This window comes from Eleutherodactylus coqui, chromosome 5, assembly GCF_035609145.1.
Source record: "Eleutherodactylus coqui strain aEleCoq1 chromosome 5, aEleCoq1.hap1, whole genome shotgun sequence".
Taxonomy (NCBI): domain Eukaryota; kingdom Metazoa; phylum Chordata; class Amphibia; order Anura; family Eleutherodactylidae; genus Eleutherodactylus; species Eleutherodactylus coqui.
Window position 1 is genome coordinate 13,253,975 of NC_089841.1, and position 12,817 is coordinate 13,266,791.

Below are 12,817 nucleotides of genomic sequence, written 5' to 3' on the forward strand. Positions count from 1 at the left end.
ATTCGGTGAACATTGGGGACTTCCTGGTACAGGCTCTGTTGGACTCCGGAAGCCTGGTGACCCTAGTACATGGTTCATTGGTTAACTCCATCTCATAAAATGGAGGCCGAGTGGGTGTACTGTGCATCTACGGGGACACTCGGGAATACCCCACCGCTACTGTACCAATAGCCACCCCTTGCGGCCCCGCTACCCACAAGGTAGGAGTGGTTAAGTCCCTAATGCATGAGGCTATTATTGGAAGGGACTTTCCACTGTTCTGGGCCTTGTGGAGGAAAAGGACTTTGGACAATAAGAATGTGGTTAATAATGTTGTGTGTCAGGAGGTAAGCCCTGAGCCGTATGACCCGGACACGGCTGGGCCCGCAGTAGGGGTGACTATCAGTGACGATGACGATTGTCCCCTAGCTGTACTGGCTGGCAACACTGAAAGCCCGGCAGAAGTTCCTGCCATGGCAGAACTTGAGGTGTCGCTTGAAAATTTTGGGTCTGCTCAGCTGAAAGACCCAACATTGATCAGGGCCCGTGAGGCCGTTAACAAAGGTAAACGGGGTACCTCAAACTCCAGGTGGGAGTGAAGCATACCCGTATATGGCTGTTAACAATGACATGTTGTACCGAGTGGATAAGGTGCGCGGGGGAGAACTGGAACAGCTAGTGGTACCCCAACCCTATTGCCGGGTAGTTCTCGACCTGGCTCATAAACATGTGCTTGGAGGTCATCTGAAGGCAGAAAAACCCGCGAATGAGTGTTGCAAAGGTTCTATTGGCCCGGGGTACATGAGGAGGTTAAGCGGTATTGCGCCTCATGTTCTATATGTCAATTAACGGCCCCTAAACCTCATTTCAGGAGTCCATTGGTGCCCTTACCCGTTATCGAGGTACCATTTGACCGGATTGCCATGGATTTAGTCGGCCCAGTAGTGAAGTCTGCTAGGGGACATCAGTATATACTGGTCATTCTAGACTATGCCACATGGTATCCGGAAGCAATTCCTCTGAGAAACACCTCCTCCAAACTCATTGCCCAAGAGCTGTTCCAGATGTTCTCCCGCACCGGTATTCCCAAAGAGATCCTTACCGATCAAGGAACTCCATTTATGTCAAAAGTAATGTGAGATGTGCAAACGTCTAAAGATTAAACAACTACGTACCTCAGTATATCACCCGCAAACTGACGCCTGGTCGAGAGGTTTAATAAAACTTTGAAGAGTATGTTAAAAAGGGTGGTCAGCCAAGATGGGAAGGATTGGGATTGTTTGTTGCCAGCCTTGATGTTCGCAATACGTGAGGTTCCCCAATCCTCCACAGGTTTTTCTCTGTTTGAACTGCTGTATGGTAGACACCCACGCAGTCTCCTCGACTTCGCCAAAGAAACTTGGAAAAGTGAATGCACTCCCTACAAAAGTGTGGTAGAACATATTTCAGTAATGCAGGACAGGATAGTAGCTGTTATGCCCATTGTAAAGGAACACTTGGACAGGCACAAGTGGCACAGAGTCGAGTCTATAACAGGTCAGCCAAAGTCAGAACCTTTTGCCTGGGAGATAGGGTGTTAGTTTTGGTGCCTACCGTAGAGAGCAAGTTCTTAGCCAAATGGCAGGGGCCCTATGATGTGCTTGAGCGCATAGAAGTCAATTATAAAGTGTATACCATGTGAATTTGCTCAAACCCTGGAAAGAACAAGAGTCTCTGGCAGCAGTAAATGCGCCGAGCAGCCAGGTTTTTGTGAAGTCCATGTACAAAGTTCCTGAAGTAGCTATCTCAGGGTCCCTATCTAAGATGAAGAAACAGGAGGCAAAGGAGTTGGTGCTTCAAAACACAGATGTGTTTTCGGAACTACCGGGATGTACGTCAGTAATCAAACATGACATCGTCATGGAACCCTACGTACAGGTCCGGATGAAACCCTACAGAATCCCTGAAGCACATAGACAGGCTATAGCAGAGGAAGTAAAGAAGATGTTGGACCTTGGGGTCATTGAAGTGTCAAAAAGTGAATGGTCTAGTCCCATTGTCCTGATTCCTAAGCCCGATGGCACCTTGAGGTTTTGCAACGACTTCAGGAAGTTGAACGAAGTCTATAAGCTTGACTCCTACCCGATGCCACGAGTAGATGAGCTAATAGAAAGTTTAGAACATGCTAGGTTCTTCTCTACCTTGGACCTGACTAAAGGGTATTGGCAGGTACCACACACCGACGAGGCCAAAGAAAAGACTGCCTTCTCTACTCCCGAGGGACTCTTTCAGTATGTCTGCCTACCTTTTGGGCTACATGGAGCACCGGCTACGTTCCAAAGAATGATGGATATCATCCTGAGACCTCACCGTCGGTATGCCTCCGCCTATCTGGATCACATCATTATATTTAGTAATGACTGGGAGAGTCACTTGGCAAAAGTACAGGCGGTAGTTAATTCCCTCAGGGATGCAGGGTTAACGGCAAACCCCAAGAAGTGTACGTTAGGAGTGGAAGAAGCCCGTTATTTGGGGTACGTAATAGGACGAGGAGTTATTAAGCCCCAAATTAATAAGGTAGAGGCCATCCAAAACTGGCCCCAACCATTGACCAAAGAACAGGTGAGGGTGTTTCTAGGGATTGTAGGCTACTACTGCAGGTTCATCCCTAGCTTCGCCACCATAGCAGCGCCCTTGACAGAGCTAACAAAAGGAAGAAGTTCCACCATGATCAAGTGGAATGACGAGGCTGAGCAGGCATTTCGGAAGTTAAAGACAGCCCTGTGTAGAGAGCCGGTCCTAATTACTACCGACTTCAGCAAAACATTCGTAGTACAGACAGTTGCGTCTGATGTAGGTGTGGGGGCTGTCGTTTCCCAAGCGGTTAGAGGCGAGGAGCACCCAGCCACCTATCTTAGTAGGAAACTTACCCCCGCAGAGAGAAATTATAGCATTGTGGAAAGGGAGTGTCTGGCGATAAAGTGGTCTTTAGAGTCCCTACGGTACTATCTGCTTGGACGACATTTCAGATTGGTGACAGACCACTCCCCTTTCACTTGGATGAGTCAGGACAAAGAGCGAAATGCTCGGGTGATCAGGTGGTTCCTTACTTTACAAAACTTTAAATTTGATGTAGAGCACAGGGCTGGCAAGCTATAAGGAAATGCCGATGCGTTGTCCCGAACCCACTGCTGGATTAGTAAAAGTGTTCGCCCCTACAGGTTCGAGCAAAGGGGGAGGGTATGTGAGGTACTGAGGGGCGTAGTAGTGGATGGTCGCTACGTCGGTCCTCAGTTCTGGTATTATGCATAAGGGGACTGGAGGAAGGTCATGTCCCGCTGTTGGAGACGTAAGAAACCAGGAGCGTAATGTGGTCTTCAGCAAGTAGTTGCTGCAGATCTGTTATCTAAAAGTATATGGGCCTGTTTTTTTTGGAATGAATGTCAGGTTGGTAGTGGGGCCATCCATTCCACCTGCTCCACTCCGCATGTGGGCGAGGTCAATCAGCCCAGATGCTGAGGCTGAGCCAGCATAAGGGTGCCTCTAAATAGCAATGTGCACTAACACAGGGGGAGATGGCGGCTGGACTCTGTCAGCCTGTGATATACTGGCTAGACATCAAAGCCCCGCTGTGTGGTGCACCTGCTATGCAAGCCCTGGACAGGCTAGGACGGCCTGATATCCACGTATTGGACTATTATTTTGTGCCTGAAGCTAAGGCGGAATTTGTGTTTTTTGATTTTGCTGGACTGAAATAAATGCAGGCCCCGCCTGCCCTTGGACTTTATCCTTGTGTTTCCATCTGTGACTGCTGCCAACCCGCACTCTACCGAGCTGTCCTCCCACAGGTTCTAATTTATTTCTATTTTATCAGGAAATGTAAAGAAAACAAGAAATAAATGTCTATTTTTCCCTTTCCAGTTTTTCTCCTTGTACAAAGTGCTCCCGGCTCGGGAACTCCTCTTCCCTCCGGTGGCGCTGGAACCCTCTGATCCCCGGCAGTCCCACTGAGGTGAATGGATTACCAGAGTAGATTGGTGTCCTCCACGGCCCACAGCTTGGTCACCCTAGCAAGTGATCGCTGCCCACAGGATGGCAACAGATTGCTGATCACTGGGAGTCCGACCGCTGTGGGCCGTAAAGGACACCAAGCACATCTCGTGAAATCAGGCGGCCATCTTCAAAATGATCATAGAAAGCTAGTGAAACCAGTAGAGGGGTTGAGAAATGGGTAAGTTATCTGCTATTCACAGAATAGGGAATAACTTGCTGATCAGTAGGGGCCTGACCGCTGGGATCCCTACCATTCCTGAGAACAGAGCTCCAACGTGTCATGAACGGAGGCCAGTTGCACATATGACGGCCACTCTGTTACTATCAGTATGATTGCCAAAGATGGCCAACTAGACTATCCTGGCAGTCACATTGAAATGAATGGAACAGTTGTAAGTATATGTGACTACGTCTGCTCTCTCTTTAGGAAACGCCAAAGCCCTTTTCTTGCATTCGGTGGAGGTATCAGCTTGTTGGGCCTATCCTATAGATATGCAATCACTGAAAATGGCCAAATACTTACTGACACAAGAGGGCAGCATGCAGGCAGCCATACTGCCAAATGACGGAGCCAAGTTACACTTGTGGAGGACACCGATGAGACCCCCACTCACACAACCTCCTTTATAGAGGGGGTGGCTGCTTGGTGTATACTCCTACACAGAGAAGATACAAAGTGTCAGATTTCTGATACATGTAGTGCACTATGCAAAGAAGCAACCTATTAATGACACCATAATAGTTCAGCGGGCTGCCCTGCACCTTAAAAAGTGGACCACATTGGTACTGCTATCCAGGGCTTCCTCAGCATTTAAAGCCACACTGCATGTGAATAATACATATGCAAGGTATTAGTTGGATTTGGACCAAAATACTTGAGCTCACAAGCTAGTCCTCAAGGCTCCTCGTGTTTTGTGAGTCCCTACACTAATATAAATGTATAACAGAAAGGGAAATATAAAAACAACCAAACAATCACTGAAAATGGCCATATACTTACTGATACAGTAGGACACATGTTTGCCCTCCTGCATCAGTTGGTGCACATGTTTGCCCTCCTGTGTCAGTAAGTATATGGCCTTTTCAGTGATTGTTTGTTTTTATATTTCCCTTTCTGTATTCTATAGATACAGAATTACTCACTAACGTTGAATAATGCCTTTAGAAGCGTGATGGAATTATTACAAAACACTGCAATACAGAAGTACTCCAGTGTACTGTACTAGCAATCATAGTGAAACTAAGAATAAAAGAAAAAAAATGTTTCCCTTATGTCATATCAGAAAATATGAACAATAAAGATATTACTATTAGAGATGAGCAAACGTACTCGGTAAGGCCGATTTCGCAATCGAGCACCGCGATTCTCGAGTACTTCACTACTCGGGTAAAAAGATTCGGGGGGTGCCGGGGGCGGGGCGTGGTGTTGTGGAGCGGGGGGTAGCAGCGCGGAACAGGTGGGAGCTCTCTCCCCCACTCCCCTCTGCAACCCCCCGCTCACCCACGGCGCCCCCCCGAATCTTTTCACCCGAGTAGTGAAGTACTCGAAAATCGCGGTGCTCGATTGCGAAATCGGCCTTACCGAGTACGTTCGCTCATCTCTAATTACTATCACTGCCTCCAAAAAGCTTTTTTTTAATTCTGCACTTTGAAACAGCAATTCTGGCAATGAGTATTGTTTTACCGAATACTCATTGCCAGAATTGCTGTTTATTGGTCACCTCACTTCCCCAGGAAATGCAATTACAAAATGGATCAAAAAAGTCTGATGTGCACTAAACTGCTACCAACACAAACCACAGCTCGGCCTGCAAAATACAAGACCTCACACAGAGCCAGAAAAAAAAAAAAGAAAACATTTTTGGGCCTCAGAATTTCGTGACCCAAAAGCAAATTTTTTAAAGCTTTACTTTTTAAATATAAACCACATTATATAAACTGGGAAGCGCTGCGGAACAACTAAACAGAAGGGAAAGTGTAATGTTTACATCACAATGAAATGAAGGAGGGCAGAATTTTCATTCTAAACAATCGAAAGTTGTTGGTTTTTTTGTTTCTCCATTTATTTACGACACATTAAATAACAGTATAAAAATGACAAGTTGTCAAAACAACAAGCCTTCATCAGGCTTGTATGACGGTATAAAAAGGTTATGCTTCCTGGTGGGCGGAGATGAAAATGGCAAGAATGAAAAGTTGCTGTAAAAGAGGGAAACTGAGGATTCTTAGACTTCCCGAACTACAGGCAGCATAAATCCCGACAGGCGCACCCAGTACAGACATCTACAGGCAGCATAAATCCCGACAGGCGCACCCAGTACAGACATCTACAGGCAGCATAAATCCCGACAGGCGCACCCAGTACAGACATCTACAGGCAGCATAAATCCCGACAGGCGCACCCAGTACAGACATCTACAGGCAGCATAAATCCCAACAGGCACACCCAGTACAGACATCTACAGGATGTTCTCTGTACACTGCGGGGTTATACATGAAAAATTATCTGAAAGGCAGTCGGGAATGTGGAGAAGAGTCCTTGGGGCGGGTCTCTGCCAGCCTCCACCCACGGGATTGGTTGTCACTATCTAACAATCAGGCAGCATAAACTCCTGACGGGTCCCTTTAATATCTCTTCAGAAGTTTCCGCTTATTCTCTCCAGTAATTAAATTTTTACATGGAATTTGTGTGGTTTTTATATTGTCTCATCTTTGCATTCAGGTCCTAAAATATTGCATCCTCTGATATCTTCTATGCAACAGCATTATCCTGGTTGACCAGTGTAGGAGGGAGAAGGCTAGAAACAAGATGGCAGAAAATATATTAAATCTCACCCTAGAGATACTCTTCCAGCTTACCGGAGAGGTGAGAGATTCTGATGATGTCACATTACATCATTCGTATTTATGTTTACATAACAGATGATATCACTGGAGGAGGTAGAGATTCTGATGATGTCACATTACGTCATTCTTATCTATGGTAATAACAGATGATGTCACTGGAGAGGGGAGAGATTCTGATGATGTCACATTACATCATTCTTATTTATAGTAATAACAGATGATGTCACTGGAGAGGGGAGAGATTCTGATGATGTCACATTACATCATTCTTATCTATGGTAATAGATGATGTCACTGGAGAGGTGAGAGATTCTGATGATGTCACATTACATCATACTTATCTATTGTAATAACAGATGATTTACAAAAAAATTACCAAAGGCAAAAAATGACGAAATGCTTATATCCTGGCATAGACTACCTAAGCTTCCTTGATAACGCTTGTGTGGCGAAACATGTTGGAAGGGCATGTGTTACATGTATTTTAGATTAGGTTTAAGTGTGATTGTACTCAGTAAGAGAAACCAACTTATCGTGTAGATATGATACCTCTTAATGGCTTCCAAAATTTACATGATGTTATAGCGAGCTTTCAGATCCTCCATGGACTTTTCGTCAGGCTTAATGAAACTAATTTGGATGGGGCATATTATACTCCCGAATTCTTCTGTGATGCTGTGACTTGAAGTTGCCCTTCAGTATGATAACTATCATCTGCTCTATGCTATGTCCCTGACCACAAAAATGTTTTGCCACAGGTAATTCCATCTTTTCCTTTCTAATTGAATTAATTGATCTCATCCCGGCTCTCACTTTTTATCCTGTTTTCTGATATAAAGACCCCCAACAGGACACTTACTGCAAAGGATCAGGTACACAACGTTGGATGTGGAACATGTAAATGTCCCTGGGATCTTATAGCCCTGCTGTGTGTTGGGGATCCGTATCCTGTCCGCGGTCAGTATATGTGAGCAGGTCTGGCAGCTCCTTATATTACAGGGATAAGTTCCTTTTTGTGTGTCAGAGGCTAATGCACTCCTGATTTATAAAGTTACTTAGATTGGGAGGCTGCCTGTAACATAGGAGGGTGGTCCGGGAATATGGGCCTCAGGCGGTCATCCTTAACTAAAGTATGATGGAGTTTCTTTGCAGTCTTCTTTAGTATCTCTAGCTGTGACTTCTAGGTCACTACTAGAGATGAGCGAACACCAAAATGTTCGGGTGTTCGTTATTCGTAACGAACTTCCCGTGATGCTCGAGGGTTCGTTTCGAACAACGAACCCCATTGAAGTCAATGGGCGACCAGAACATTTTTGTATTTCGCCGATGCTCGCTAAGGTTTTCATGTGTGAAAATCTGGGCAATTCAGGAAAGTGATGGGAATGACACAGTGACGGATAGGGCAGGCGAGGGGCTACATGTTGGGCTGCATCTCAAGTTCCCAGGTCCCACTATTAAGCCACAATACCGGCAAGAGTGGGCCCCCCCCATCCCAACAACTTTTACTTCTGAAAAGCCCTCATTAGCATGGCATACCTTTGCTAAGCACCACACTACCTCCAACAAAGCACAATCACTGCCTGCATGACACTCCACTGACACTTCTCCTGGGTTACATGCTGCCCAACCGCCCCCCCTCCCCCCCACAGCGCACACCAAAGTGTCCCTGCGCAGCCTTCAGCTGCCCTCATGCCACACCTCGCTCATGTCTATTTAGAATTGCGTCTGCCATGACGAGGGACCGCAGGCACACACTGCAGAGGTTGGCACGGCTAGGCAGCGACCCTCTTTAAAAGTGGCGGAGCGATAGCCCACAATGCTGTACAGAAGCAATGAGAAATAGAATCCTGTGCCACCGCCATCAGGAGCTGCACACGTGGGCATAGCAATGGGGAACCTATGTGCCACACACTATTCATTCTGTCAAGGTGTCTGCATGCCCCAGTCAGACCGGGCTTTTTAATTCATAGACACAGGCAGGTACAACTCCCTATTGTGAAGTCCCTGTCGACCCACAGCATGGGTGGCTCCCTGGAACCCACCGGCGGTACACAGAAATATCCCATTGCATTGCCCAACACAGCTGAGGTAGTAATGTCGTGCTTAATGCAGGTGGGCTTCGGCCCACACTGCATGCCCCAGTCTGACTGGGGTTCTTTATAAGTGTACAGATGTAGTAAAAACTCCGTGTGCACCTACAGCATGGGTGGGTGCCAGGAAGCCACCGGCGGTACATAGAAATATCCCATTGCATTGCCCAACACAGCTGAGGTAGTAATGTTGTGCTTAACCCTTTCCAATCCAATTTGTATATGGTTTTCCTAGGGGGCTTACTCTTTTTCTGCTGTTATACAACGGCGCTATATGCTGGCTAAAGCCAGTACTGCATGAGCTGACACGTAGGATAGGCTCCGACAGCAGAGAGGCTGGCAATATACAGTAAGAGAACCCCGACGGACGTCTACCAACAACGGAGCTGTACAGCCTTAAACCCTAATGTCTTCACAGGTCACACAGTGGACTGGAAAGGGTTAATGCAGGTGGGTTTCGGCCCACACTGCATGCCCCAGTCAGACTGGGGTTCTTTACAAGTGGACACATGTAGGTTTAACTCCCTGTGGACCCACTGCCTGGGTGGGTGCCAGGAAGCCACCGGCGGTACATAGAAATATCCCATTGCATTGCCCAACACAGCTGAGGTAGTAATGTCGTGCGTAATACAGGTGGGCTTCGGCCCACACTGCATGCCCCAGTCAGACGGGTTCTTTAGAAGTGTACAGATGTATTAAAAACTCAGTGTGCACCTACAGCATGGGTGGCTCCCTGGAACCCACCGGCGGTACACAAAAATATCCCATTGCATTGCCCAACACAGCTGAGGTAGTAATGTCGTGCGTAATACAGGTGGGCTTCGGCCCACACTGCATGCCCCAGTCAGACTGGGGTTCTTTACAAGTGGACACATGTAGGTTTAACTCCCTGTGGACCCACTGCCTGGGTGGGTGCCAGGAAGCCACCGGCGGTACATAGAAATATCCCATTGCATTGCCCAACACAGCTGAGGTAGTAATGTCGTGCGTAATACAGGTGGGCTTCGGCCCACACTGCATGCCCCAGTCAGACGGGTTCTTTAGAAGTGTACAGATGTATTAAAAACTCAGTGTGCACCTACAGCATGGGTGGCTCCCTGGAACCCACCGGCGGTACACAAAAATATCCCATTGCATTGCCCAACACAGCTGAGGTAGTAATGTCGTGCGTAATACAGGTGGGCTTCGGCCCACACTGCATGCCCCAGTCAGACTGGGGTTCTTTACAAGTGGACACATGTAGGTTTAACTCCCTGTGGACCCACTGCCTGGGTGGGTGCCAGGAAGCCACCGGCGGTACATAGAATTATCCCATTGCATTGCCCAACACAGCTGAGGTAACGTCAGCTGTAATGCAGGTGGGCTAAAAATTAATTTGATTACACTGTAGGCGAGGGCCCACAAAAATTGCTGTATCAACAGTACTAATGTACATCCCAAAAATTGGCCATGGCCAGCCAAGAGGGCAGGTGAAACCCATTAATCGCTTTGGTTAATGTGGCTTAAGTGGTAACTAGGCCTGGAGGCAGCCCAGTGTAACGAAAAATTGGTTCAAGTTAAAGTTCCAACGCTTTTAAGCGCATTGAAACTTATAAAAATTGTTCTGAAAAATTATTTGAGTGAGGCTTGTGGCCCTAAGAAAAATTGCCCGTTCAGCGTGATTACGTGAGGTTTCAGGAGGAGGAGCAGGAGGAGGAGGAGGAGGAATATTAGACACAGATTGATGAAGCAGAAATGTCCCCGTTTTGGATGGTGAGAGAGAACGTAGCTTCCATCCGCGGGTGCAGCCTACGTATTGCTTACGTATCGCTGCTGTCCGCTGGTGGAGAACAGAAGTCTGGGGAAATCCAGCCTTTGTTCATCTTGATGAGTGTTAGCCTGTCGGCACTGTCGGTTGACAAGCGGCTACGCTTATCTGTGATGATTCCCCCAGCCGCACTAAACACCCTCTCCGACAACACGCTAGCCGCAGGACAAGCAAGCACCTCAAGGGCATACAGGGCTAGTTCAGGCCACATGTCCAGCTTCGACACCCAGTAGTTGTAGGGGGCAGAGGCGTCACCAAGGATGGTCGTGCGATCCGCTACGTACTCCCTCACCATCCTTTTGCAGTGCTCCCGCCGACTCAGCCGTGACTGGGGAGCGGTGACACAGTCTTGGTGGGGAGCCATAAAGCTGGCCAGGCCCTTAAAGACTGTTGCACTGCCTGGGATGTACATGCTGCTCGATCTACGCACATCCCCTGCAACATGGCCCTCGGAACTGCGCCTTCTGCCACTAGCGCTGTCGGCTGGGAATTTTACCATCAGCTTGTCCGCAAGGGTCCTGTGGTATAGCAACACTCTCGAACCCCTTTCCTCTTCGGGAATCAGAGTGGGCAGGTTCTCCTTATACCGTGGATCGAGCAGTGTGTACACCCAGTAATCCGTAGTGGCCAGAATGCGTGCAACGCGAGGGTCACGAGAAAGGCATCCTAACATGAAGTCAGCCATGTGTGCCAGGGTACCTGTACGCAACACATGGCTGTCTTCACTAGGAAGATCACTTTCAGGATCCTCCTCCTCCTCCTCCTCCTCCTCCTCCTCAGGCCATACACGCTGAAAGGATGACAGGCAATCAGCCGGTGTACCGTCAGCAGCGGCCCAAGCTGTCTCTTCCCCCTCCTCCTCATCCTCCTCATGCTCCTCCTCCTCCTCCTGTACGCGCTGAGAAATAGACAGGAGGGTGCCCTGACTATCCAGCGGCATACTGTCTTCCCCCGCCCCCGTTTCCGAGCGCAAAGCAGCTGCCTTTATGGTTTGCAGGGAATTTCTCAAGATGCATAGCAGAGGAATGGTGACGCTAATGATTGTAGCATCGCCGCTCACCACCTGGGTAGACTCCTCAAAATTACCAAGGACATGGCAGATGTCTGCCAACCAGGCCCACTCTTCTGAAAGGAATTGAGGAGGCTGACTCCCACTGCGCCGCCCATGTTGGAGTTGGTATTCGACTATAGCTCTACGCTGTTCATAGAGCCTGGCCAACATGTGGAGCGTAGAGTTCCACCGTGTGGGCACGTCGCACAGTAGTCGGTGCACTGGCAGCTTAAAGTGATGTTGCAGGGTGCGCAGGGTGGCAGCGTCCGTGTGGGACTTGCGGAAATGTGCGCAGAGCCGGCGCGCCTTTACGAGCAGGTCTGACAAGCGTGGGTAGCTTTTCAGAAAGCGCTGAACCACCAAATTAAAGACGTGGGCCAGGCATGGCACGTGCGTGAGGCTGCCGAGCTGCAGAGCCGCCACCAGGTTACGGCCGTTGTCACACACGACCATGCCCGGTTGGAGGCTCAGCGGCGCAAGCCAGCGGTCGGTCTGCTGTGTCAGACCCTGCAGCAGTTCGTGGGCCGTGTGCCTCTTATCGCCTAAGCTGAGTGGTTTCAGCACGGCCTGCTGACGCTTGCCCACCGCTGTGCTGCCACACCGCGTGACACCGACTGCTGGCGACATGCTGCTGCTAACACATCTTGATTGTGAGACAGAGGAGGAGGAGGAGGAGGAGGGTGCTTTAGTGGAGGAAGCATACACCTCCGCAGATACCAGCACCGAGCTGGGGCCCGCAATTCTGGGGGTGGGTAGGACGTGAGCGGTCCCAGGCTCTGACTCTGTCCCAGCCTCCACTAAATTCACCCAATGTGCCGTCAGGGAGATGTAGTGGCCCTGCCCGCCTGTGCTTGTCCACGTGTCCGTAGTTAAGTGGACCGTGGCAGTAACCGCGTTGGTGAGGGCGCGCACAATGTTGCGGGAGACGTGGTCGTGCAGGGCTGGGACGGCACATCGGGAAAAGTAGTGGCGACTGGGAACTGAGTAGCGCGGGGCCGCCGCCTCCATGAT

The 12,817-nt window shown here is 48.8% G+C and overlaps 1 protein-coding gene across 1 annotated transcript in view; it reads left to right on the forward strand.

Moving 5' to 3' along the window:
- LOC136628698 (zinc finger protein 850-like) overlaps positions 1-12,817 on the forward strand; it is a 65,315-nt gene that overhangs the window by 31,854 nt on the left and 20,644 nt on the right. The window contains exons 10-14 of the mRNA XM_066604802.1: positions 409-568; positions 851-1,059; positions 1,312-1,515; positions 1,682-2,960; positions 6,775-6,912. Coding sequence (XP_066460899.1) covers positions 409-568; positions 851-1,059; positions 1,312-1,515; positions 1,682-2,960; positions 6,775-6,912 — 1,990 coding nt within the window. The remainder of the gene's footprint in view (positions 1-408; positions 569-850; positions 1,060-1,311; positions 1,516-1,681; positions 2,961-6,774; positions 6,913-12,817) is intronic.